The 27,396-nt window shown below is 40.9% G+C and overlaps 1 protein-coding gene, 1 long non-coding RNA gene and 1 pseudogene across 2 annotated transcripts; 1 reads left to right on the plus strand and 2 right to left on the minus strand.

Moving 5' to 3' along the window:
* The first annotated feature begins 6,380 nt into the window (after nt 1-6,380).
* C1H3orf80 (chromosome 1 C3orf80 homolog) lies at nt 6,381-9,232 on the plus strand. The gene is made up of 2 exons (XM_047729009.1): nt 6,381-7,961; nt 8,088-9,232. Exon 1 carries the CDS (start codon nt 6,894-6,896, stop codon nt 7,638-7,640), a length of 747 nt encoding a protein of 248 aa, XP_047584965.1. The 5' UTR covers nt 6,381-6,893; the 3' UTR covers nt 7,641-7,961; nt 8,088-9,232.
* A 1,984-nt stretch (nt 9,233-11,216) lies between these two features.
* On the minus strand, nt 11,217-25,707 carry LOC125099717 (uncharacterized). Its single transcript, XR_007127333.1, has 3 exons — nt 25,651-25,707; nt 15,799-16,038; nt 11,217-13,042 (listed from the first exon to the last, which is right to left on the minus strand). It is a non-coding gene; the product is annotated as an uncharacterized LOC125099717 (long non-coding RNA).
* Nucleotides 25,708-25,712: 5 nt separating this feature from the next.
* On the minus strand, nt 25,713-27,057 carry LOC125098845 (lipase maturation factor 1-like; annotated as a pseudogene).
* Between the last annotated feature and the right edge of the window lie 339 nt (nt 27,058-27,396).

Here is a 27,396-nt window from a genome sequence, read left to right on the forward strand (position 1 = left end):
TTTAAGATCTATGTCAGGTAGTCATTTATTGAAGCAAAGGGTGCAGGAAGGGAAGGAGTGGAAAATAAAAATGAAAAGGCAGATTAAGTGTGCCTGGGTGGCTCAGTCATTTAAGCATCTGCTTTGGGTTCAGGTCATGATTCCAGGGTCTGGGGATTGAGTCCCGCATGGGACACCTTGCTCAGCGGGGAGCCTGCTTCTTCTTCTGCCCCTCCCTCCATATGTGCTCATGCACACGCACTTGCTCTCTCTCTCTCAAAAATAAATACGTAAAAAAACTTTAAAAAAAAAGAAGATTACGATTATACTCAAAAGGCCCTTTTAAAAATTCATAGTTGGATAAATCTACAATTGAAATTGTTAACCCAAAATTTGGATATTTGGTCTATTTTCACAAGTGTCTGGGAAGATGGTTATCCATGTCAATTAACGTTAGGAGCAGGAAGCCCTGTCCTGGGACGAATGGCCGGCTCAGAGTCAGTGCTACTCGTCCAGCTGCCCCGTAACTCTAAAGTAGTGGGTAGAGTACAGAGCAAGAATAATCACTTCACACTCCATCCAGGTGTACAGAGAATACTGAGAAGACAGTATTAACAACCAATTTTTCCTTGTAATGAAAGGGAGGCAAAGGATATATTACTAGTTTCAAGTTAAAATAATGGAGCGTAAAAATGTTTCATCTTATTCATTTCACACTATATGATTTTTCTGCCAGTGTGAGCATTTGACTGGTACATCAGCCTACTGACAAATATATTCTAACTTCAACAATCTGACCATTTAAAAAAAGAATGAGTGAGAATGAATTCATTCAGCTGACATAACTGGAATTCTAATTTCAGATCATCTTGGCTTCACTAAATATATCTCATAATATTTATGGTTTAGTTTTTATATCTCTAGCAAAAAAGAGAAAGTTTGCCATGAGGAATTAACTGATAAATTGGTATAAAGCAAAATTTAAATAGGGAAGGTTAAGTCACTCATACATACTGTGTTTCAGAGCCCAATATATCCTTGTTTTCTCCAGCATATAACTTAGCATACTGATAGCTTAGTTCATGGATAAAGAATGAAACACAATGAAGGAGGGGAATTTGTTTTTTGTTTACAGAAATGCGTACAAAAATAGCTGGCCTGTCGTATTATTATCTAAACCATTATTAATGTGTTACTGAAAATGGCCACAAAAGTGACAGAAATTATTTCCTCAGAAGAATCTCGTATTCCTTGTCTAGAACACAGTCCAGCTCGACTCTCATTTTCCTTATAATTTGGCTGGTCTCTCAAGACATCGGAAATTGTCAGAGAGAAGACAAGTGCCTCCCCCACAGGGACCCCTTGAGCCATGCCCAAGTCCGTGAGGGAGTAAGATGCCTACTCACAATTTTGAGGTATGCTTGGATTCCAGTTTCAGGACTGCCACTGATTTGCTCTGGAATTCAGGTGCTTTTTAACCTCTCTTCACCTGGAAAAAGGGGTAAGAATAAGTTCAGCCCATCTCATGGGAATGTAGTGAGGAGAAAACCAAACAATGCATGCAGAAGTGTTCTGAAAAGCTGAAAGATCAAATACAAATGTAGATATTATTATGTTCATAAGGTTCTGAGTGTACTCATACTTTTGTTTTTTTTTTTTCAAGCGGGCGAGAAAGATTGCCATTTCCTTTTGCACCTAATTTGAACAAAAGATACAAACATCCCACATTGACTTTTCTCCTACTTCAAGCATTTGGCTTGAAGAAGCCTTTTGTCAGCAAGCTGACAACTAATAGAGTTGAAAGGAAATCCAAACTCCACTCCAAGTCAGGGGTGTGGAGGTGGAGAGAACAGGACACATTGCTGGAACTTTCCTGGTCTCCAAGAAGAAACTGAACAGGACTGCAGAGGTAACTATCATCACACAACCTGTTACAGACCCTGCAGAGAACTAGATTTGTCTAAAAATTGCACAACAGGGGCACCTGGGTAGCTCAGTGAGTTAAGCCTCTGCCTTCAGCTCAGGTCATGATCTCAGGGTCCTGGGATGGAGCCATGCATCCAGCTCTTTGCTCAGGAGGGAGCCTGCTTCCTCTCTCTCTGCCTGCCTACTTGTGATCTCTCCCTCTCTGTCAACTAAATAAATAAAATCTTGAAAAAAAAATTGCACAACAGGGGGAGATGGCTTGACTCTACTTAAATCGTATCTAGGAGAGAATCTCAACTGTTGAAGTAGAAACTACATAGGCTTTGCCCCAAGCATAAGAGATGTTGAGGGAAGGGTCTTCCCACCTTGGGAACTTGTCCCCATGCAGTTTCCTCTGCCTGGAACACATCTTTCCTCTTCACCGTGTCTTTTCTTAAGGAACTATTTCTTAGGGAAGACTCTCTGGCTGATACCCACATCATACCCGCCTTCCAGATCATATCTAGTGTAAAAAAATGTTAGTAAGCTAAACTTCTCCTTTATAATTGCTGGTCGTTGTTGGAATTAGGAATTCATTAGTTTAACTGATTAGTGTCTGTTGTTCTCTCCCCTCTCCTCAGTAAGCTCCCTGGGGAAAGGGAAGAGTTTGATTTTTATAGAATCCCCCAAACAGAATATAGTATCCCCTAGCTCAAAGTGAGTCCTCATTAAGTATTTATTAAATAAGTGATGAAAGAAATATGATCTGAAAAGAACTTCAAAGCAGATTATTTCAGATCACAAATTATTTCTATATAGACACATTTATGTAAATATATGCTATTTACAAAAAAAAAAACCCTTAATTTATTGTATGTAGCTCAGGGAGGGAAACCATAAAATGAGAAGGCTAATAAATCAATTTTAATAACAAGTTAGTAGTAAGGAAATATCCTACACACCCTGAATAAAGAGCTCCTACAGACTGGATGGTTTACAAGGTTCCAACTGCCCATGTTTACACGTTTTGAGGAAGGGATGTGGAAAGTGCAGAACTATTGCTTCACAGGCTTGAAGGCACAGCTCACAATCAGTGGAGCTCAGAGAAAAATTCCCTTCTGGACCAGGTGTCATGTGACAGAACAAAAAGTTGAATGATAAGGCCACCCAGTTTCACTCAAGTTATCAGGATGGCTCCGAGAAGATAAATAAAACAGCAGCCAGTTTTGTTGCATTCTGTTTATTTTCTTCTGTTTTGAAAAGTGAAAAAGTGTGGCTAATTTGGCATTTATTCATATGAGCGTAAATAAATGAGGAAGGTAAATTTTTCAAAAAATATTCAAGCACTATGGCAAGATACAACAATTAATATTCTTTTTTTTAAAAGATCTTATTTATTTATTTGAGAGAGAGCTCAAGGTTGGGCGGCGTGCAGGGAGAGGCAAAGGGAGAGAGAGAAACAGAAGCAGGCTTCCTGCTGAGCAGGGAGCCCCACATGGGGTTCAATCCTAGGTTCCTGAGATCATGACCCTAGTGAAAGGCAGATGCTTAACTGACTGAGCCACCCAGGCACCTTGCAATTAATATTCTTAATGTCTATCAAGCTATACTCCAAGATACCATGTTTTTTAGATAAAAGACAGTCTCCATCCCCCTTCCATCTGTTTTTATCTCTTGCACACACTTACTTACACACAATTTAGTGCCAATTTTCAACAAAATAAGGTTTCTTTTCCATTTTTACATTGTCATCTTCCTTTATCTTTCAATTATTCTATGGAACATGTAATCATGTTCTAACTTCCTCACTAAGTTGAATTTATGACTTTCTGTGAGCTGAAGTCTACTCCATTCATTTGTGTGTTAAAAAAGTATAAAGAATAAGGATGCTGAGTAATAAAGATCAGGTCTTTTCTGGAGCTTTTAAAGCTATAGTGTTTCTTTTCTTTCCTTCGAAAGGTTATACACTATAAATTATATTACAAATAAAAATGAATTAAGTGAGACCGAGAGGTTAGAGAAGAAAAAACAGAGGCGCCAGTTTCTGTAGAGGGTCTTTAATGGATGATACTTTGAGGCTATCAATTTGGAAAGAAAAAAATCAAATAAAGATCCATTTCATACTCATTTTGCAGACCTCATCGTTTTCTTTGTTTTCATATAAGTAACTCTGACACTGTCTTATTTTATGTAAGATCTATGTTGTTTTTCTACTGTTCTAATATTATGCAAACGAATCCTACCGCCTTAAAGGCAGACAAATTAAACCATTCAATTTGTTTGTTTAGTAATTTCAAAGTAACAATAAGCAAGGTGCTTTGACCTATTTTTTTTTTTAAAAGATTTTATGTATTTATTTGACAGACAAGTAGGCAAAGGGGCAGGCAGAGACAGAGAGAGGAGGAAGCAGGCTCCCCACTGAGCAGAGAGCCCGATGGGGGCTCGATCCCAGGACCCTGGGATCATGACCCGAGCTGAAGGCAGAGTCTTTAACCCACTGAGCCACTCAGGCGCCCCTCACCTATTTTTTTTATTTAAGAGTTTATTTATTTGACAGAGAAAGAAAGAGATCACAAGCAGTGAGAGTGGCAGACAGAGGGAGAGGGAGAAGCAGGGAGAAGCAGGTTTTCTGCTGAGCAAGGAGCCTGATGCTGGGCTCAGTCCCAGGACACTGGTATCATGACCTGAGCAGAAGGCAGCTGCTTAACTGACTGAGCCACCCAGGTGCCCCGCACTTTCACCTGTGTATCACCAGCCATGCCATTCCTCCTTTATTTTTGCATTGCTCCTACTACTACTAGCAGAAATCCTAAGAGATCAGATAATAAAAAACCCAAAGAGGTCTTGATATTTTCTTCAGCTTCATAATCAAAGCCCATCTCAAGCTATGAATTGCCTTCATCCTCGATTGTTTGAAACTTGTTAATTTATTTTTTCTTTGGGAAAGTAAGAGTGAATCAGGACCAAAGAGAAAACTGCCACTTGTTGCCCTTTGATGAGTCTCTTCTTTACTCCATTTAGTGGCAGCAGCTGGGAGTGCAGACCTCAGTTTATTCCATGCTAGGGGAAGAATCTCTTTTTTTTTTTCTCCCCATAATGGTGAATATCTAACAGAGTTCTTCGATTATAGAAGATGTTTGATGTAAATTTGACAAAAGAATGGGTGAGTAAAAGAATAATGCAATGTTGATTGTTTAAAAATGAATCATTTCCACTCCTTTATCTGACTTCAATTTGAAACCCCTTGATAATCAAACTTTACAAAATTGGTTTAAGGTCTCCCTACAGAGAAATAGACCATGGCATGGAGAAATGTTGTGGCTTCAGGAGAGCTTAGAAAGAAGGACCGGTGCTCAACCAAGTTTCACATGAAGTAACTTGTCTGAGCAACACTTCCAAGATTCTCCAGAGGGAGAAAGGATTGTTTTGGAGTATGAGGCAAAGTAAAGTGTTCCCAGGAGCGGAAATATTTTAAATGCTTTCATTTAGACAGGGCAATGGCCTGTTTAAATCAAACCACCACCCTTAACCTTGGTCTATAAGGCTATTAGGGAGATACAGTGTCACTTACTCTGAGAGAAGTCTGCTTTTATCTGGCCTACATTTGAATCCTGCTTTTCTTTACACTTTTCCTTTGCTTTTACTTTTTTCTCTCAATGACTATGGAGTTTCCTGCTTGATTTCTCTATAGGGGTCCTATTGGTTAAGGGGTGAAGGAATGAATAAATCCTAATCCTAAAAAGATAACTGTGTCAGTCTTCTTTCATAAAAGCACAAGCTCCTGGCTTCTCCATTGTGTGGCTCCAAGGGGCGGCTGAAGGCCACCCCGCAGCAGACTGTGAGTCAGAAACCGGGTTAACTGCCTTCCCTCCCAAGTGCCCTCAGGGCCATCCCCAAGAAGTAGTGACTTCCAGGACCCGTACTCTGTCCCCTGTGCTGAGAGAGCAGAGACTCCCTTTAAAGACAAACTTTGCAAAGAAGAATAACCTTGAGAAAGACCCTTTCTATGCTGATCAATGCTCAGGAACAGCGCCAACCACTTACAACTCCCCTTCGACATTTCACAGAAGTGTTTTCAGGCTGGTGTTTTCTACCCCAAAACCCAAATCCCTATTTTGTGCCTCGGGTGTAGTGGGGTCTTACAGGATGAGCCGCTGGGGAAATAGGGGCTCCCTGTCCTCTCCTTGGTCAACTAGAGTCACCTTGCCAGAGGGCTCCCCTGCCTCCCTGGGGATACTTCTGTGGTGCCTCGACTTGAGTCTCTCTGGGGAATTCTCTATCTGTTCTGGAGGTCCCCTGGAGTTCCAACTTCTCAGCCCCAAACATCTGCCTGGAACCATCCGGCGGTCCCCATCCCCCAAGCTCTGGGACGGCTGCGGGGCTGGGCTAGCCATTAGTGGCCATCATCCATTTTTAATCAGAAAGATCACAAGAAAGATGGTAAGCGAATCCCAGTCGCAAGTCAATTTAAATAACATTCCTGGGGAAATCCAATCACTTAAAACTGAGACACCTACGCCAGCAAGAGCCCCCCGCCGGAGCGGCGAGGAAGAGCGCGACCGCTGAATTAATCGAGATCAGGGGGCTCCCGGGCTCACAGCGGAGCGTTAACCCTTCCAGCCCCGGAGGGTGACAAGGGGGGCTTGGAAGAGTGCGGCCGGCGGGGCAAAAATGCCCACGGCAGCCACGGACAGGCTGCCTCTGCCATCTTGGGCGGCTCCGAGAGCCCTGAGGCGGGCCGGGGCGGCTGGGCGCGCGGGGTTAAGGTCAGAAGCTCAGGAGGACGCTCCCGCTGCGAGGAGCGGCCGCCTCCCGCAGCCTGGGCGCGCCTCGGGCTCCTCCTTCCGCCCAAGCGTGGCCAAGTGAGGACTGCTCCGGCCGCAGGTAGCGGAGGCGCGGGAGGCGGCGCGCGGGACCCAGCGCAGCGCCCGGGGAGGGGCCGACAGACACGCGGACAGACGGATCCCCCCAACCCCCTCCCCGGACATTAGCGACGGTCTGCGCCGGCCATGTGGGGACCCGGGGTCACAGCGGAGGGCCTGTCGGTGGCGCCGGCACCGCCGCCGCTGCTGCCGCTGCTGCTACTGCTGGCGCTGGCGCTGGTGGCGCCCTCGCGGGGCGGCGGGGGCTGCGCGGAGCTGGCGTGTGGCGAGCGGGAGCGCTGCTGCGACGCGGCCAACGCCACAGCGGTGCGCTGCTGCAAGCTGCCGCTGCACGCCTTCCTAGACAACGTGGGCTGGTTCGTCCGCAAGCTCTCTGGGCTGCTTATCCTGCTAGTGCTCTTCGCCATCGGCTACTTCCTGCAGCGCATCATCTGCCCCAGCCCACGCAGGTACCCGCGAGGCCAGGCGCGGCCAGGGCAGGCACGGCCGGGACCGCCGGGGGGCGCAGGGCCGCCGGGGGCCGCGGGGCCGCCCGACGACGACGACGATTCGCCCGCGCTACTGCGCGACGAGGCGGCCGCCGGCTCTCAGGACTCGCTGCTGGACAGTGGCGGCGGGGGCCGAGGCCGGGGAGGCGGCGGGCGCTCGGCCCCCTCCTGCGCCTCGGAGCACGAGCTTCGCGTAGTCTCGCCGGTCTTCCTGCAACTGCCCAGCTACGAGGAGGTCAAGTACCTGCCCACCTACGAGGAGTCCATGCGGCTGCAGCAGCTCAGCCCCGGGGAGGTCGTGCTGCCCGTGTCGGTGCTTGGCCGCCCTCGAGGCGGCGGCGCCGGGGAGTCCGACGGCGGCGAGGGCCGCTTCCCGCTCATCTGAGCGTCTGTGGCCGCTCGAGGACTGCGCGGACAGAACTGGGCTAGGGGGGCTGCGGGTGGGACTCGACGACCGAGGTGGCCGCTGCCACCGCCGACTGCCTCAGACCACGCCTGGCACCCGGGCCGAATCGCCTGTCTCCCGGCGCCTGGGTTGGAGTCACCTCCACTCCCGCTTGCCCCGGTATCTTAAGTTTCCCTACGTTTCATTCGGTTCAAGGAAACGTTAGGCTCGCACGGCGGGGGCGACAGAAGCGGACGAGGCTGGAGCGCAACTTCGTAGGACGTCCCCGCCCTCAGCCTCTCCTCAGACCTGTGTTCACTCGTAAGTGCCTGCTTTCCGAATCAAAGAGAACACGTGAGCCCTTTAGTGCGTCGGGAGAAAGGCTGTCACCTTTGGGGATGCGGGGAAAGGGACGCAGTTCCATACCTCTGCCTCTCGCCTGGACAGGTCACGGTGTCCCAAGATGGGCGGAGGGCGAGGAGCCGAAGGGGCGAGCGGCGACTGGAGACTGCTGCGCGCGGTCGGGGAGAGCAGCGCCTAGGTGTGATTGAATCCCTCCCTCCCTTGCGGAGAACCCAAAAATCCCCCCCTTAGTATCTTCCTGGCCAAGCATAGTCACCGCTGATGGCTCACAATACGGGGAGGGATACCCGTGATATCCAGTTAGGTGCTGTACCTATTGAAGACACACAGGAATTAGGTGTACCGAAGATCGTATTCTTAATAAGGTACAGTTGGACTTTTGATTTCTCAATAACTGAGAAGATATTTATATTTATTTGTCTTTTATTTTTGTATTTTTGCCATGTATTGAACGTATCAGGAGTGTATTTGTGCAATTAATGACAAGATAATCGTCTTTTCTTCGATATGGCCCTCTTCCCCTTAATGGTCTGGGAATTGTCATTATTGTTTAATAAAATATTGGACATGATTTCATTTACAATGGGGGAAAAAAGAGGCATGGTCAAAAGAGAAAACAGATGTGACCTAAAACACATGAAGGATATCTTATTTTCACTATTTGAGAAGAATATATTTTATTTTTAGTACTGTGGCATAATATACAACTTTTTGTAATAAGCGTAGAGTGTGTAGTCTAGGTCTTAATTGTATCACTCACCACATAGTTGTATGTAGAAATGATTGATGCATTATATGCCATACCATGGCATGAAGCATGATGTCATATGCTTTTCCCTTTATTTTGAAGTACATTCCACAACATGACACAAAACATAAGAACTTGTGACTTCTCTTTAAAGCCATAATTGTGCAAGCAATGTACTACAGAAGGATTTAGTCAACATATCCTAAGAAAAAAATGTCATTGTATCAGTTCTACCATTCTATGAAATGTCCTTTAAGCAAATGGTGATATAAAATATTAAAATGCATTATGTATAATGTACATATGCACAGTCTATGTACAATATACATATTGTATACCACATTACTATAGTTTATGACCAGCATGAAAGGAAAAGGAAAACAAATGTTTCTCTGCTTGGAGAAGGATGAGTGTTATATTAAGAAAGATTTTACATGTGTGAACCTTATATATGTATCTAGAAACATTGTTCTTATGATTGGAGAAAGGTTGACAATCCTGAGATTGTATTAGAGGAAACTGATTTGATTAATTTGAGAAGTGATTTGTGAAATTAATTTGAGAAAATGACTTAAACTTTTAAATGCTAATAGAAGAAGTCTGACAGTTCTAAGAAGTCTGAATTGTAACAGAAGAGAATGGTTTACTCTAAACTGCTAAAAGCTAATGATCCTGTCATTAAAATCATTTGAAGTATTATTAAAACACAGAAAAACATTAAAATCTTTCTCTGTGCAAACTGTATCAAATGTGTGACTATATGGCAATGTAATAAAATATGATATGTGTATCTTTGTTACTTAAAAGCAATTTTAAGCTGTGTTTGGCAAAACAATAAGGAGTTGAGACAATTTATTTAAATTGAGAATGGGACAAGACTTAATGAAATCACATCATATTGAGTAACTGCACATTAATGTTATTCAAACACTGTAAATTTTAGTTACATGTGGCTATCAATATCACCCACCATTCCAACAAACAGGAAAGTTACCATAATCCTTTAAATTATTTGTTCTTTAAGGGTATTCTGTTTTGGATACATCTTAAAATTCACCCATATCCAAAACAGCAACATGAACATCCAAATACCAGTATATGTAGTATATCCTACATGTTGCTGTTATTAGCGTTTGGAGCTTTGCAACAAAATCTTGTAAAAACACTTATAATACGAATCAAGTATATTTCCCTTGTATCAACTATGGAACATTTCTCCCCCTAAAATTCAGAATGTCTATAATGTAATACTAGTCATGCAGTGAGGTTCCACTGAATTTTAAAGCTACCACAAATTTTACACTTGTTTTTTTCCTACACAGCACATAAGCTTTTATGCACATCTCTCAGTTAATAAAAATGAGTTTGACTCTGGTTTTTTTCTTGCACTTCATTGTTTACCAAGCACAATTTGGGGGAGTAGGGTTCTTAACTAATTTTTTAGTGATAAATGAACATGTTTCACAGTTACACACACACACACACACACACACACACACACACACCCCATACCCCGTTAAAACACAAAGAACCTGTGTATTCACAGTACTTGAATGCCTGGATAGAAACATTTTTAAAGCACTAAGGGCAGTATCTAGGTGTAACAATTTTATAGATTTCACCTGGCAGTTATTACCTAGAACTAGTAAAAAATAGTAATGTAGAAAGCATTAATGTAGAAAAGTTATTCTCTCAACTCAAAATAATTTGTGATGTGATTTTACTTGTTTTCAACATTTTTTTATATAGGTGAGGGCACAGATATATATGTATATATATATATGCACATTATTTATGTATATATAAAATCAGTTGCTTAATAGCATGACTTCAAAATTTTCAGTTATGTGTATTATTTCATTATATATGTATACACACACATATGAAATCTGTTGCTTAAAAGCAATTTGTTGTTGGTGTTCAATATCATAAACAAGGGGGAAATGTCTTCTTGAAATAGAATAATAGTTTCAAGAGGCCATTAATTCAACCATGAAGACAGCTTTAGCAATTATGCCAAAGGGCATCAGGTGTACTATATAAGGAAAACAAGTCTGAACTGTAGAGGCTGAAGGGAATATTAAGGAAATGGCCTCCAACAGTTTAAAAGGCAATATGCTAAGTACCTCAATGTTGTACTTTATGTATACAGTTTCTCTAAAGTGGAATTAATAAAGGAAACAGTTCACAGCTGGAACTTATTATGTTATAAACATGAATATGGTGTCCAGATTTAAACAATGTTCTGCACTGATTTCTGTAAAAATGTCATGAACATAATTATTTTGGATTTTCAGTGTGAAAGAAACAATGACGAGTTGTTTTATTTTGAGTAGCCCAGCATTAATCATCTCTCCAAAACTCTACGTTGCAGACAACCAATTAGTAATAGAATATTTGGCAAGGTTGTATCACTAGTTTACAATTTACTTTTTCATTCACCTTTCATCCATTGGGAAAAGATAGTAGGCTAAGGGAAGGTATTTTATCAACAAAGAATGAATCAGCAACCAGCTAATTGTAAGGAATTAAAACATCCTTTCTTCCATAGAGATGGAAAGAATGTCTTCTTTAAAACAAAAATTTCCCTATAAAATAATCAAATGTCAAATAAAACCAATACTTTGACTATATTTAAATACATATAGAACCTAATTTTATTTATTGTTTTTTACTTACAGAATTCACTTTTAATTTTACAACAAAAATTTTACAATGTTGGACATTTATGCCATCCAACTAAAGTTTATCACTTTTTTCCTCTTCAACTTCTTAACTAAGCACCTTCATTGTCTTGATCTCTCCCAGTTCTTATTTTTCTTTCTTTGTATGTTGTTACCTTGCTTTGAATTTTCAGTACTTGTTTTCACTAAAACACATCTCTTAAAACTCCAAGTTGCTCTTTTCTCTGATTTTATACCAACTTACTTCTTCCTCTTATGTTACAGTTTCTGAGTTTTTCTCTTAGAAACTCTTCACAGTATTCTTTCCATTTTCCTTTATTTGAAAATTTTTCTGTTGCTAGAAGCAATGAGACTCCTGAGTTCTATATTAGTTCCATACCTGTATCTGTGATAGAGGGACAATGCTGACTCAGCTCTGCTTGAAAATTAAGTTCCTATTTCTTCCATTCATCTCTGCACATTATCTCTTGGACTAGACAAATGTTCAGATTCTTGAAACTCTCTTTTTGTTTTTTTAGGGTGTATCTTGTTCTTTGACTAACTCTGTTTTGCACGTTTTTGACACCTGTCAAGTCTTCTACGTGGTTTTTTCTTTAGGAGTTTTGACCATTGGTGCCTGTTGGGTCTTTTCTGGGTTCACACAGAAGTTTCCCACAGAAGTTTTCAGAATTTTCCTGAGTGTTGTTAGTTCAGTGGATTCACATTTCTCCCTGGGAGATATCCAAGCTTCTTCTTGATTGTCTTATATTCTGGGGTCCACCATTTACTGTGTAGTTTTCCTAAGGCGCTTGGCTCCTGTTGAGTCTTCCACTGGGTCTTTTGACACCCGGAGTGAGGTTTCACCTTTTCCACATTTCCGCTTGGGAGATGAGGGGTTCTTGTTGCTTTTGCTCTCTGGTTGTAGCTGCTTGCTTTGGTGTTTTTAGACGCTCTCTGATGCCTTCAGATCTTCCACGGAGTCTGCGCTTTCCTTGTTCTTCTCCAGCTGTATCCTGAATATTCTTAGATTTCCTCATCATTCGGGTTTGTGCTTTGGACTGTTCTAAGCTTTTTAAAGTGGACATCACAACCATTTATGTATTTCTCTGGTTCTGCTGGTGTTTCTCTGAATTCTTTGATACCTGCCAGGTCTTCGGAGGGCTCTGGTTTTATCTTGAGTGTCTTCAGCAGCCTCCTAATGATGCCTGTTAGAATTTCTACTGGTTCTGGGTCTGCTTTCAAGTGTTCCTAAGCTTTCTGTGAACCTTACCATCACTGGTTTGTTCCTTTAGGTTTGTAGGAGCTCTCTGATGGCTGCCAGGTCTTCCATGGGTTCTGGTTTTATTTTAGATGCCCTCAGCATTCCTGTCAGAATTCTTAGTTTTTACTGAGTCTGACTTGTGCTTTAGCACACTCCTAAGCTTTCTGAGGAACCGACTGCCATTTATTTGTTCCTGTTTCTTTTGGTGTTTGTTTGTGGGAGCTTCCTGATACCTGTCAAGTCTTCCACAAGTTCTGCCTTTTCTTCAGGTGTTTGCAGCACTCTCTTGAGGAGCCCGAGAGTTTCTACAAGTCCCGGATTCTGTTTTGGGGTGCTCTGAAGTTTTCTGTGGACACCTAATTTTAATCTGTTTAAAATTAATAATTTCATAAATTAATTCCTGAAACTTATAGTACTGTGTGTGAGTTCCCAAAATTTACTTTGATAACTTAAGTATCATTTCTAGCATTTCTAGCTCTGATTTAAAATTTAGTAGCAGCTTACATTGTAGCCATTTTTCCAAAGAGTAAAATATAAATGTGCACATTTTTAGACATAAGCTTGTCATTTGCTGTAGGTGGAGCACTCTTCACTTGCTACCAAGATAATTATAACAATGATAACTGTAATTTGTTGAATGCTTACATATGCCAGGCACTGGGCTAGGCATCTTACATATATTATGTCATTTAAAATTCATAACAGGAGGAACTAAGGGATTTTTGTTGTTGTTGTTGTTGTTGTTTTTTAAGATTTTCTTTATTGAGTGTGAGCACAAGTGGAAGGGAGGGGCAGAGGGAGAGAGAAAATCTTAAGCAGGTTCCACTCAGTGCAGAGCCCGACCTGGAGTTCGATATAATGACCCTGAAATCATGACCAGAGCCAAAATCAAGAGTCAGATGCTCAACCAACTAAGTCACCCAGGTACCCCCAGAGGTTAATAACAAGGGTTATTTTTTTTTTTTTAAAGATTTTTTTATTCATTTATTTGACAGAGAGAGATCACAAGCAGGCAGAGAGGCAGGCAGAGAGAGAGAGGAGGAAGCAGGCTCCCTGCGGAGCAGAGAGCCCGATGCGGGGCTCGATCCCAGGACCCCGAGATCATGACCTGAGCTGAAGGCAGCGGCCCAACCCACTGAGCCACCCAGGCGCCCCAATAACAAGGGTTATTAACCCCATTTTACAGATGAGAAAAGTGCATACAGAGAGGCAGAGTAGTGTGCCCAAAGTCACATGGGTGAGTAAGCAGAAGATCCAGGAAGTAGATTCAGCCTGTTAGACTCCGGAGCTGTTACTCTAAACCACTAAACTTTCGCCATGCAATTAATTTAACCTCACAGAATATCTTATCATTGGAGCTGTGGCTGGAGCTGCATAGCATCTCATTAGAATCACTTTTTGTTTTTTCACAAGTGAAATAAGGTAGCTATATTTGTCATTTGCTATTTAAAGGAACTATTATTAAAAAATAATAGAATCTAGGGCAGAAATCTTTAATGACTCAAAACTGTGGAAATGGCAGAAAAGTTTTATGGATAAAGCCTGAAATGGTCAACGAAGACAACAGAGATATTACTTTTTGCATTTCATTCAGCCAAGTCCTTCAACACCAAGTGTGCCTCCTTCCTGGTCTGATTTTGTTAACTTTAAAAATTGAAAAACATTTCTTTAAAATAGCTCGTAAATCTTGTCCAATATCTTAAAAAAAAAAAAAACAGATTGTTTTTTGTATGCTCAGCATAAAAAACAAGAACTGTAGAGTCTAACATTATCACTGAATCCTTAGTGCCAGCTAATATGTAAACAAGAACAAAAGAGCTTCCCAAATTAAGATTCTACTTATAGAATCTTAAGCTTCCCAAATTAAGATTCTATCATATTCTTGTGGTAGAATATGAGTGTTTATTAAGACTTTATATGGAATAACATGATTTAGACTACCCAGTGAATGTGTAGACACTGGATTTACTAGTTATATGACTGCTGTAGCCAGTTGCTTAATTTCTCTAAGGCTATTTTCTCTTCTGCAAAATGGGGAGAGTACCTACCTCAGCTGGGTGTCACAATAAGGTATGTTATAAGTCTCATATTAACTTTACTTAAAACATTATCAACTGGTTTTGGTTGAGGTGAAAGCCTCAACTACACTGTGGGTGAAAGCCTGTGTAGGAAAAAAGAATGGGGTTTGGGCAGGCAAGGAAGGACCAGGAGTGGCAGACTAAATCATATGGGAAGGGTTGACAGTATGGAGAGCTTAATGTCAAGGAGCAGTGCAGTGGGAGACAGGTAAGAAGCACTAGAAAGCTAGGCCAGTGGAGTAGGAGATTGGGATACTGGATCTTGAGACTTCACCCACAGAGAAGCCGTGGGCAAGGACAAAGTGGAAACAGTGGTCTTGGAAGTAGGTCCTGGAGAGTGGACATGAGGGCTGTAAGTGTAGTAGGGTACAGGTTTCTGGGGGGATAAAAGGACAGGTGGAGAAGAGCAGGTCAATGAGAGCAAATGGATGGCCCGATGGGACATTGAAACCCACCTCAGGTATGTCAGAACTGAGCCTGATAGAAAAGTATTTATATAAGGATGCCTGGGTGGCTCAGTTGGTTAAACCGCTGCCTTCGTCTCAGGTCATGATCCCAGGGTCTTGGGATCGAGTCTCGCATTGGGCTCCTTGCTCAGCAGGGAGCCTGCTTCTCTCTCTGCCTCTGCCTGCTTGTGCACGCTCTCTCTCTCTGACAAATAAAGAAATAAAATCTTTAAAGAAAATTAAAAAAAAGAGAAAAGAATTTATATAGACATTTCTAATTTTTAATATGAAGAAGAGAAAGCCAAGGGAATATAACTGTCATGAAATATTTAAAAGGCGAAATTATAGAAGTGGAATTAATCTTTCTTTACAGGGCTCCAAAAGGTGGAACTTAAAGGTAAAAAAAAAAAAATCAAACTGTAAATACATCAATATTTCCATCTGTCCATCCACTCATCCATGCACTATTCATTCAGCCACCCACCAAAAAACATACTTGAGGTCATTTGCAAAAAGGACACACAAAACAAGATCCTCCAAAAGTAAATGAAGGAACAAAGGCATTGGGGAAAGGCAAAGCTGCAAAAATAAGGTCATACCTTGGTTCTGAGCTTGGTTCTGAGGAAATACAAAGAAAAAGTTCAATTAAAGGATTCAGTGTTTGTAAGTAAAGACCAGACCAGGTGCTTGAGAGAAGTACAGATCTTTCTGGAACTGACATTTGGCAGAAGCTTCTCCTCTGACTTCTCGTAAAGAAGACACTACAGGGGCACCTAGCTGCTCAGTCAGAATATGTGACTCTTGATCTTGGGGGTTGTGAGTTCACATTGTGCATAGAGCTTACAAAAAGAAAAAAAAAAGACACTGTAATGTCAAGAATAACTTTCAACCATTTTTACATTAAATATGTTCCATAAGGCTTATAAACATTAGATCCTCATTACTCACTATAGGTATAATATTATAGCTCAGTACAATTTTTCAAGAAGTCTAAATAATGTAGTACAGTAAGCTCTTAACTCCTAATGCTTTGGTCCAATCCCCAAATAGGTTATATTCTAGAGGAATGGATGACTATATAACTCTCCAGTATTTTACCATGAATGTTATTTCCCTCAAGTGTTTTAAAAGCTGTTTTGTTGCTTTTTTAAATTACAAAAATTATATTTAAACACACACAGCAACCCTAAAGACTCTACAAAAAAAAAAAGCTGTTAGATCTAATAAACAATAATGTTGAAGGAAACAAAATCAATATACAAAAATTATATACACTAATAATCAACTATCAGAAAGGGAAATTAAGACAACAATCTCATAATTGCATCCAAAAAATAGGAATAAATCTAACCAAAGAAGTGAAAGATCTTTACAATGAAAACTATAAGACTTAGATGAAAGAAACTGACCAAGACACAAATAAGTGAAATGGTATTCTGTGCTCATGTATTGGAAGAACTGGTACTGTTAAAATGTTAATTTTATCCAAAACAGTGATTCAATGCAATCCCTATAAAATTTCAATGTCATTTTTTACAGAAATACAACTAAAAATCCTAAAATTTATATGGAATCACAAAAAGATTTAAATAGCAGAAGGAATCTTGAGAAAGAAGAGCAAAGCTTGAGGTATCACACTTCCCGATTTCAAACTATATTATAAAGCTATAATAATCAAAACAGCATGGTATTGACATAAAAACAGACACACAGGTCAATGCAATAGAATAGAGAGCCCAGAAATAAAGCCACACATATATGGTCAATTAATTTATGACAAAGGAGCCAAAATGTGCAATGGAGAAAGGGCAGCCTCTTCAGTAAAGGGTCCTGGGAAAACTGAACACATGCTACATGCAAAAGAATGAAACCGGACCACTGTCTTAGACCATACACAAATATAACTCAAATGGATTAAAGATTTGAATATAAGACCTGAAACCATAAAACTCCTGGGAGAAAACACAGGAGTTATGCACCTAGACACAGGTTTAGGCAATGATTTTTTAGATTTGACATCAAAAGCAAAGTCAACAAAAGCAAAAACCCGTAAGTATGACTACATCAAACTAAAAAGCTTCTTTCTGTATAGGAAAGAAAGTCATCAACAAAATGAAAAGGCAGCCTATGGAATGGGAAAAAATACTGGCAAATAATATATCTGCTAAGGAGTTAATATCCAAAATGTAAAAAGAACTCCTACTAGTCAATAGAAAAAAAACCAAAAACAAGACAAAACCTATTTTAAGAATGGGCAGAGGACCTGAACAGACATTTTTCCAAAGAAGGCTTACAAATAGCCAACAGATACATGAAAAGGTGCTCAAGATTGCTCATCATGAGGGAAATGCAAATCAAAACCACAATGAGATCTGACCTTATACCTGTTATAATAGCAATTATCAGAATGACAAGAAATAACAAGAGTTGGTAAGGATAGTGAGAAAAGCGAACCCTTGTGCACTGATGGGAATATAAATCAGTACAGCCACTGTGGAAAACAATATGGTGTCTCCTCAAAAAATTAAAAGCAGAACTCTCATAAGATCAAGGAATTCCACTAGAGGGTATTTATCCAAAATAAATGATATTATTATCTTGAAAAAATATCTGCCCTTCTATGTTCATTATAGCATTATTTATAATAGCCAAGACACAGAAACAACAGATGAATGGATAAGGAAATTGGGGTGTGTATACATATAAGATGGAATATTATTCAGCCATAAAGAAGAAGGGAATCCTGCCATTTATGGTAATATGGATGGACATTTAGGGCACTGTGCTAAATGAAGTAGATAAGACAAAAATGAATACTGTGTGACCTCACTTATATGCAAACCTAAAAAAGACAAACTCATAAACACGGAGAAAAAATTGGTAGTGGCTGGAGCTGGGGAGAGGGGATGAAAAGGGTGAAGGTGGTCAAAGGATACAAACTTCCAGTTACAAGATAAATAAGTCCTGGGAATCTAAGGTACAGCATGGTGACTATAGTTCATTATAGTGCTTTGTATTTTTTGAAAGTTGCTATGAGAGCAGATCTTAAAATTCTCATTACAAGAAAAAAATTTTTATAACTATGTATGGTGATAGATGTTAACCAGACCTATTGTGGTGATCATTTCACAATATATACAAATACCAAATCATTACATTGTATACCTGAAACTAATACAGCATTATATGTCAATTATATGCCATCAATTTTAAAAATCCAAAGCAGCAGTGGACCAGGTTGTTGAGGCTCATGACCTCAGATCCACTGCTTATTAGGGCTGTGATTTCAGCTGAATTGTTTTTCTTCACGCCTCAATTTCTTCTTCTGAAAAGAAGTCTAGACGTAATACATCAGAGGGTAAAACTCTCACAGCCTTGCACAGAGTACAATCTATAAATGAGGTGAAAAAGGAAGGGTCAAGTCTGACTTAGAGGCCCTGAAGGAATTTTCTACATTGAGCTTTGAGGAGGCCCTGAATTCCAGAATCCATCCAAAGCAGCCCTTTAGTACTTATCAAAAGCCTTAAAATATATCTAGCCTTATTTCAGCAGTTCCCCCACAGAGAATCTGTTCCATGGAAATAATCAATCAAGGTCCCGTGCAAAGATCTGATTGCAAGAGATAACCTTTGAAGCACGGCTAATGGTGAAGTATTGAACACTCCCTAATTATCCAATAGTAGGACACTTATTAAGTAAATTCTGCTCCATCATACAAAGAGACATTCTGCAGCCAGTGAGAAACGGAGACAGTACAGTGGGGAGAGGCAGAGGAAGAGTGAGAGAAAAACTCAAGCCGACGCCACACTGAGTGTGGAGCCCGATGTGAGCTCCATCTCATGACCCTGAGATCAGACCTGAGCTGCAACCAAGAGTCTGACCCTCGAATGCATGCACCACCCAGGCGCCCCAGTTCTGCAGCTTTTAAAATGATGTGCTAAGATATCTATTAATATGGGAAAACGTCCATGATATAATGTCATTAAATGAAAAAAAAAAAAAACCAGTAATAAAATCCTATTACAAATAAATGCGCACAGACACATACAAGAAAATCCTGTTTTAAAACCCATAGTTTATGCCACTACACTGAGATATTCCAACAAATGTATAGATCTTCCAGTCCTTTTCTGATTAAATTTTTAGTTACCCAGGTAATAGCAAGTACTTCTTTCTTTAAAAAAGAAAACGTTACAACAAAATCCCTGCTAACACAACCACCCTCAATCCCTGCCTACTTCTTCAACTTGAGCTTTAACCACTGTGTGGTGAATATCCTTCCAAAATATTCTCTGTATATTTTTACTTCATAGAGATGTATTCATGGTAAATATATATATTACTATTTTGCACCGAAGGTTTTTGTTTCTGTGCAATCTTATCACATGTGTAACTTCATGTAACCACCACCACAACCAAGACAAAGCATCGTTCCATTTTTATAGAGCTCCTCATGCCACCCTTTATAGCCTTATAACCACAGGCACCCCCTCCAGTTAATCCTTAACTGCTGACATCCACTAAATTGTTTTCCATCTCCATATTTTGTTATTTTAAGAACATCATACAAATGGAATCGTACAGTAAATAACCTTTTGAGATTGGTTGGCATAATCCCCTAGAGATCTACCCAAGTTGTTGTGTATAGCAATAGTTTTAACTGTTGAATAGTATTTCATGATATGGATGTACCACAATTTGTTAAACCATTCACCCACCAAAACATCTTCTCTGCATTGTTTTCAGCTCTTAGCTATTATGAATTGAGCTACTATGAACATTTGTGTACAGCTTTTTGCATGAACATAAGTTTTCATTTCTCTGGGATAAATGCCTAAGACTGTAATTGCTGGGTTATGTGGTATGTGCATGGTTAGTCTGCAAGACACTGCCATACTCCTTCTGTTAGTGGCTGGAACATTTTATGTTCTTAACGGCAATATATGAATGATCTAGTTTCTCGATATCCTTACCATCGTTTCGTGATATCACCAGTTTTTATTTTAGCCATTCTGATTGCTGAAGTTGCCGATTGCATTTCCCTAATGACTAAGATGTTGAAAACCTTTTCATGCGCATTATTTGCCATCCGTATATCCTCTTTGGTAAAATGTCTGTTCATGTCTTTTGCCCATTTTCTAATTGAATCATTTGTTTTTTACATTCAGATTTGATAGTTTTTTAGATATCCTGGTGCAAGTCCCTTGTCAGATACGGGGTTAGCATACTTTCTCTTAAGAGTCCATTTCTGTTTTTGTCAAAGTTATATATGCACAGATTTAAGTAGACAAATAGTTCTATGAGACCTGCTATAAAAAACAGCAGGACTAAGCTCCTTCTTACTAGAAGCAGCTGCTTCCAGCTCTTTTAGCTGGGTCTCTTGCTATTTATTGCCACATCACTAAAGAGCATGTCTATTATTTCCTGATTTTTTTTGGCATTATTTATTGCTTTCCACTATGAAAAAAAATGAAGATTAAAAAAAAGGTTTTTTCTACCCTTCCATCTATCCCTCTCCAACATATGTACTCAATTCCTCCAAAATAAACCCACAATCCCATAACCCCAGTTCCAAAATATTGTTCCATAATTCATCCAACCTGAACTCATTTGGCAGCAAAACAGATGAGAAACTACTTCTAATTTTTATTGCTTAATATAAATATTCATATTGAGCTGCAGAAATATTGATATGTGTGAGCTGCAGAAATACTGATACGTTTGATTAGGGAGTGACAGGTAAGACCCTTCTAGGGATATTCTGTAATTATCTATTTGTTGTATTAAAAGAAATTTTGAACATCCATTGTGTTTCTTAAACAAATGTGAATTTTTTTTTAAGATTTTATTTACTTGTCAGAGAGAGAGAGCACAAGCAGGGGGAGCAGCAGGCAGAGGGAGAAGCAGGCTCCCCACTGAGCAAGGAACCGGGTACAGGACTTGATCCTAGGACCATGGGATCATGACCTGAACCAAAGGCAGATGCTTAACCAACTAAGCCACCCATGCATGCCACAAATTTGAATTCTGAAACATATTTGGCCCACGGGTTTCAGATATGGGATTATGGACCTAAATAATTATAATTTGGTTAGACAAGTATTCAGTGTTTACATTATTATGACCATGTAAATAAATTCTATTCACAGATAAGCCATGTTATGTATGATTGGATACTATTAATGTCAAAACCATGCAGAATTTTTATAGATTTTATAGATTAGACTTTTATAGATTAGCATGTTTTAAATTAGTTAAAGAAGGGTAACATAAGCTCACAGAATAGGAATTTTATTTGATAGTTTTCCTATATATTATTTGGCAGAACTTTAAATTGAGCATTACTTCCTTGAAGTGTTTCCTCAAATTGTACCTTCTCAGTGACACCACCCCACTACACCCTATTTTATTTTTTATTTTATTTTACTTTTTTTCAGAATTCAAAATCCTTTTAATAACAAGGCAGGATCTGGGGTTAGTTTTTGTAGCTGCAGCTGGCCCTGGGGACTCTGGCTAGCTAAAACATGGGAGCTAAGCTTACAGCCACTTTATACTTGCCTTATTTCCATAGAACTATTAAAGTGTTTCTCCAATTAAACAATTTAATATGAATGTTACTCAACAGTATAAGTTATTAGAATAAAAGAACATTTTTTGATCATCTAGAACATCTAGAAACCTCTGAAAAGTTTAATTTTTCTAAATTGTTTTGAAATCATCCATGTTAGAAATCGCTACATTTAAAAAATTACACAGTATTTGGTGATCATAAGATGGCCAGAGAGTGATGTCCAGCAGCTCAGGCCAAGTTGTGGGGACAGAGTAGCTTTAGAGGAAAGAAGGCAAAATAAGAAAATGACTTTGTTACAGGCAATATAAGCTTGCAAAAATCTTATACATTTTTTTGGCCCACTGAGCAGGACACACTGATAATATACAGGCTGTGGGCAAGGGGAAGGTAAAGATGGGTTTCTTTAAAAAAAAAGAGTTGCTTCATCACCTTCTCTTTGGCTTCTGCAGATGGTGTTTAAAGAAATCTGACAAGTGATTTTGCCACACTTCTACATGCAGATCAACAAATCCATATATCCATATATTTTTATTATGGATATTACCTTTTAATATTTTGTACCTTGTGAATTCTGAATTTTTTCAGTATAAGAATTGACAAGAAAAATATGTTTGAGGTATTTATCTAAACAGGATTTATGTACCATATGTTTTCAGAAATGAATATATTTTCTCTAAGTACAAAATGACAGATATTTGAAGATATTCTTCCATTGATACTCATGGTAACCGTTTGCTATAGTAAACCACTTTCTAAAATACATTTGCTTTAAAACTTGCTTATTTGTTCTTATTTTTATTATAACTTATGTTTTATATTCCATTTATTATAACTTAATGTTCCAGGTACCACAGTCTTTGTGCCAAAGTATTTTTGGAGGGATCATCATGCCCCCCAAAATCTCACTCATCTGTAATGGGGTCAGACCCCAGGCATTCTGTATGAACAATCTTCCTTATTTGATGGTTATGAAATACATAAAAATATTGATATGTACATTTTAAAAGCACCAAATTAGATCAAATCACCTAAAATGTATGAAATTATTAGTTTAAACCAACCAAGAAGTTTCTATAAGATATTTTTTCAAGTGTAAGACAAAAGAACATAAATACACATTATGACTGTGAAAGTGATATTGTGATATAATAAAGAATATCTCTGGTCTTTGTCCCTGGTTTTTGGCACAGAACTTTCAAAGCCCTTGGAATTTCTTGAGAGAGGGGAGTACCTTATACTAATAAAGTGACTCTAGGAGCCCTTAGTAGGTCCAGGGTGGGTGCTAGTTACTAGAAAAAGCAGCAAGGTGATTGGAGGGCTACACTTCTAAGCTACTTGGCCTCCAGGGAGAAGACAAAGGCTAGAGATGAATGACAAGGCCAGTGATTTTATCAAGAGTGCACAACAACTACAACAATACTTGGGACACTGAGACTGGGAGAACCTTCCTAGCTGGTAAACACATTGATATGCTGGAAGAATAATGGAGAGAAGAGGGCAGAGGAATCCAAGAGGTGATGGGATTAAGGTAACAGTCTGGACAAAAACTGATCTATTTCAACAAGCTTTATGTGAGGTGGTTATGACTCTTATCGGAATGAATTATGGGAATGGATATTGTGTCTGACCGGGAACATAAACCTAGCATTGTAAAACAGAAGTCATGTAAATCCTTCCTTCAAGTCGTAGTCATTAGACACGCTAAATGGGAATGAGTAAGATTGCTCAGGCCCATGCAATATAGAACAGAGGCTAGAGTGCTGGTAGGGACAGATCCTCTGCGCAAGAGCCTCATGTGGAGTGTAGACTGGGGCTTGTGACAAAAGTGTGGGAACACCTCCCAGTGACAGCTACTGGAACTCTATACAAGACAATTTCCATTTGACTAGCTTGCTATCAGACACTAATTGAAATTGCCTCTGACTGAAAACCATAAAATAAGGATTTCTTGGGTGATGTCAGAGAAATGCTCTAAGAGGAAGGCAGCGCCCAGGAGATTCTGTCATAGAACAGAAATGGTCTGAGCAGGAACACACCATCAGGGCAACGCACGGAGTTCCACAGCATGTTCATGAGCAGGTGGCCTGTCTTCCCCAGGATTGACTCTGGAACCACGTGAGGACCTGCAGGATTCTAGCACACTCGCACAGAGCCTGTTAACAGCTCTCACCAGACCAACAAACAGCTGCTTGGCTTATGGACAGCAGTTCCAACTTGAACACAAGACACTGGGTGTGGAAGGTCACCACTCAGATCGAAAAAGGTAAAAACAAATTGGCTCAGCGAGCTGCACTGCACGCTGTTTACCGTTATGTCTGGATTTTGACCTACTCACAGGCACTGGAATGGCCTGGCTATACGGTGCGGTGGATGGGCAGTGGAAGACTGGACTATGAACAGGGTGCTCTTCCAGGGCATGGCCATATGGAAATCACTGTGGAAATCTGAAGGGTGCATTCAAACAGGCCATATCAATGCCCATCAGAAGAACCCCTTTTCAGCATCAGAAGATGTTTACAAATGGTGAGCAGACACCCAGGTGTGCCACTTGAGGTAGCCACTGGGTTAATCAAGTGAGTGGACGCAAACAATGCAGAGAGGGGTTGACTCTAGACATATTCCTTTTGCATCCGTGGAGGCACAAAATGCCAACGGGAACTGTTCTGTCTGCCAACAAGAGAGATTTAGGGACTGCAGATGGCTATGGGGAAGATGCTCTGCAGGGAGTCGTTGTGCACAGCGGCAAGTCCGACTGATGCCTGGAGCACTGGGGGCTACAAGTGGGTCCTGACAGAAATGGACACTGACTCTGGGCTGAGCTTTGCTTACCCGGTGGTAGAGGCAAAGGTTCAGAGTACTATGGAAGAACCGGAGTAGAAGGTATTGCACTGATCTGGACCACTGAGTCACATTTCTTCAGAGCAAGGAACACACTCTACAGCCCATCATGTCCAACAGTGGGCAGAGAAAAACAGTAGCCCTCTTTGTCCACAGGGAGATCTGCATTGAGATCCCCAATGCATACCTGAAACTGCAGGTAGCACCAAACCCTAAGTACACTATATTCTTTCCTATACATACATACCGACGATAACATATAATTTACAAATTAAGCACAATAAGAGAAGAACTACTAATAAAACAGAACAATTGTAACAATATACTACAATAAAAGTTATGGGGGGCACCTGGGTGGCTCAGTGGGTTAAGCCGCTGCTTTCAGCTCAGGTCATGATCTCAGGGTCCTGGGATCGAGTCCCACGTCGGGCTCTCTGCTCCGCAGGGAGCCTGTTTCCTCCTCTCTCTCTCTCTCTCTCTCTGCTTGCTTCTCTGTCCACTTCTGATCTCTCTCTGTCAAATAAATAAAATATTAAAAAAAAAAGTTATGGGAATGTCATCTCTCCCTCTCTCAAAATATCTCATTGTGCTATTGTCACCCTTCTTGTGATGAGATAAAGTGAGGAGAATGATGTAGGCATTGGGATATGGTGTTTGGCGACTACTGACCATCTGACAATAGGTCAGAAGGAGGAACACCTGTTTCTGGACCATGGCTGACCACCAGTATCTAAAACGGTGGAAACAAACACCACAGATAAAGAGGGACTCCTTCTTGTATCTTCCTCAGGGTAGTGCTTTGGTAAAGAAGCAGAACAGGCAATCGAACACTGGTTATCTAAATGGGGGTGGGGGGCGGGTGGAGAGAGTCAAAAAAGGCTGGTTTACATGCCTTCACGAGTGTGTGCTCACGTTCAACATGAGGGGTTATGGGAGTGTTCCCATTATTCTGGATCTGGACTCAACGGGTGGGGCAGGATCCTGGTACAACTACTATACTTTTTTTTCCTTTCCCACATCACCTCAATTTTCTTTTTCCTACCTGGTGCCGTGGTCCCTGGGCCAAGGCTGCAACTACAGTGCTAAAAGAAGGAATTTTTTTTTTTCCAGGCCTTCGACACACCACTTCCCTGTGGCAGCGTGCGGGCCTCCAGGGAGGCTGAACCTGTACCTGGAGTGCTCTCCCTGGACCCACCTGGGGGGTGCCCTGTCTTCCGGAGGGCTAAGGGCCAGTAGGGACAGAGCTGTGGCATCACTGGCCAGGAGCTTGGCTGCCACGTGGATGATCCATTTACTGTGCTTTGTAGACCATGTGGTCTGGAAGGCCGGGAACCACATGAGCCAGTCCAGGTGGTGGTGGCACGGGGAGATGAAGCTTGGCTGCCACCCTGCGTCACCTGTCTTGCACTTGAACTCATAGTCCTCCCACAGGGTGGCAGGCATGCTGGCGTTGGGGCTGACTGTGCCCTGCAGGATGACCTCCGTGCTCTCCTTGGTGATGCTTCCGTAGGTGCTGTATGTGTTAACGATCCTGGGAGGGTGTTCATGACCCGCGTGAGACTCAGCAGGTTGATGACCACGGGGACACAGAGCCAGGCCACCAGGATCTCCAGGGCCACATGCACCACTTACCGAACCATGCAGCCGTATCTCGGGGTGGGCCGAGCAACAAACTGCAACAAACTGTTTTAAAATATTTGTCAGCATTCCTAAGGGCCTGATGGGTGGGCTGTGCTTTCTATCTGGCAATTTTAGGAGCTAACAATGAATAAACCATATAGCCTATGGATAGAAATACCCGACTAGGTCTGTGCCCATATGACCCTATCCTGCATGAATGGGAGCAGGCTAAGGGGGAGGCACTTGCTAGGCTTGTTTGTTGCTTGCAATCTAGACCAGCATAGTGGCTGAACCTAAGGTACCTTCCAAAAGTGAAAAAGTTTGGGTATAGATGGAGAGGAGGAAAACTGGCTAAGAATAAATTTGTTTTGCAATGAGAAAATTCCAATATTAATGCTTGGAAAGAAGCTTAGAGCAAGAGATGAGATTGTCTTTTGGCTCAATTATACCACATGCCTGAAAGTGTGAAGCTGAGACCACTCCTGCTTTTGAAATTTGACAAATGGAAGGAAACTTGCAACCCTAAGTGCACTCACTGAGAGACATTCTGGTCCTAGGATGTGATGACGATTGAACTAATTATTAGAGGCTGGATGGGACTCTAGTAATGTGCCAATATCTTTTGACTCTTATTTTTCAGGTTATGTCTATGATAATGTGATACGTTATTACACACTGGCATTGTTGAAAAGATAATACTGCTATTGATAAACAAATGCTTTGAGAAATTGATTAATAGCTTCCTTTCCTTACCCCACATTGACTCTTCTAAATGTTGCTGTATCTTTTATGCTCAGTCAGGTATGTACCTTGCCGTAAAAGATCCCATGCTCAAAGACCAGGGGATGCCTTGTGATATAATAAAGAATATATTTGGTCTGAGGTGAAGTGTGTAGGGGGTGGCTGGTACAGAACTTTCAAAACCCTTTGAATTTCCTTAATGATAGGAGTATCTTTGTTATGCTAATGAAGCATATGTGTGGTGTGGTGTCTGTGAGTGAGTGATGGGGGCTAGACAACTTCAGCATGAGGCCTGGCCTGCAGAAAAACCACACGTTTGGAGGGCTAAAACTTTCAGCCACCTGGCCTCCAAGGAGACAAAGAGTTCGATCACGTGGCCAGTGATTTAATCAATTATACCTATGTAATAAAACCTTGATAAAAAATT

Source organism: Lutra lutra, chromosome 1 (genome assembly GCF_902655055.1).
Source record: "Lutra lutra chromosome 1, mLutLut1.2, whole genome shotgun sequence".
NCBI lineage: Eukaryota > Metazoa > Chordata > Mammalia > Carnivora > Mustelidae > Lutra > Lutra lutra.

Bases quoted from the DNA above. Each gene is read 5' to 3' on its own strand.
- C1H3orf80 (XM_047729009.1), top strand. From the start codon at position 6,894: ATGTGGGGACCCGGGGTCACAGCGGAGGGCCTGTCGGTGGCGCCGGCA.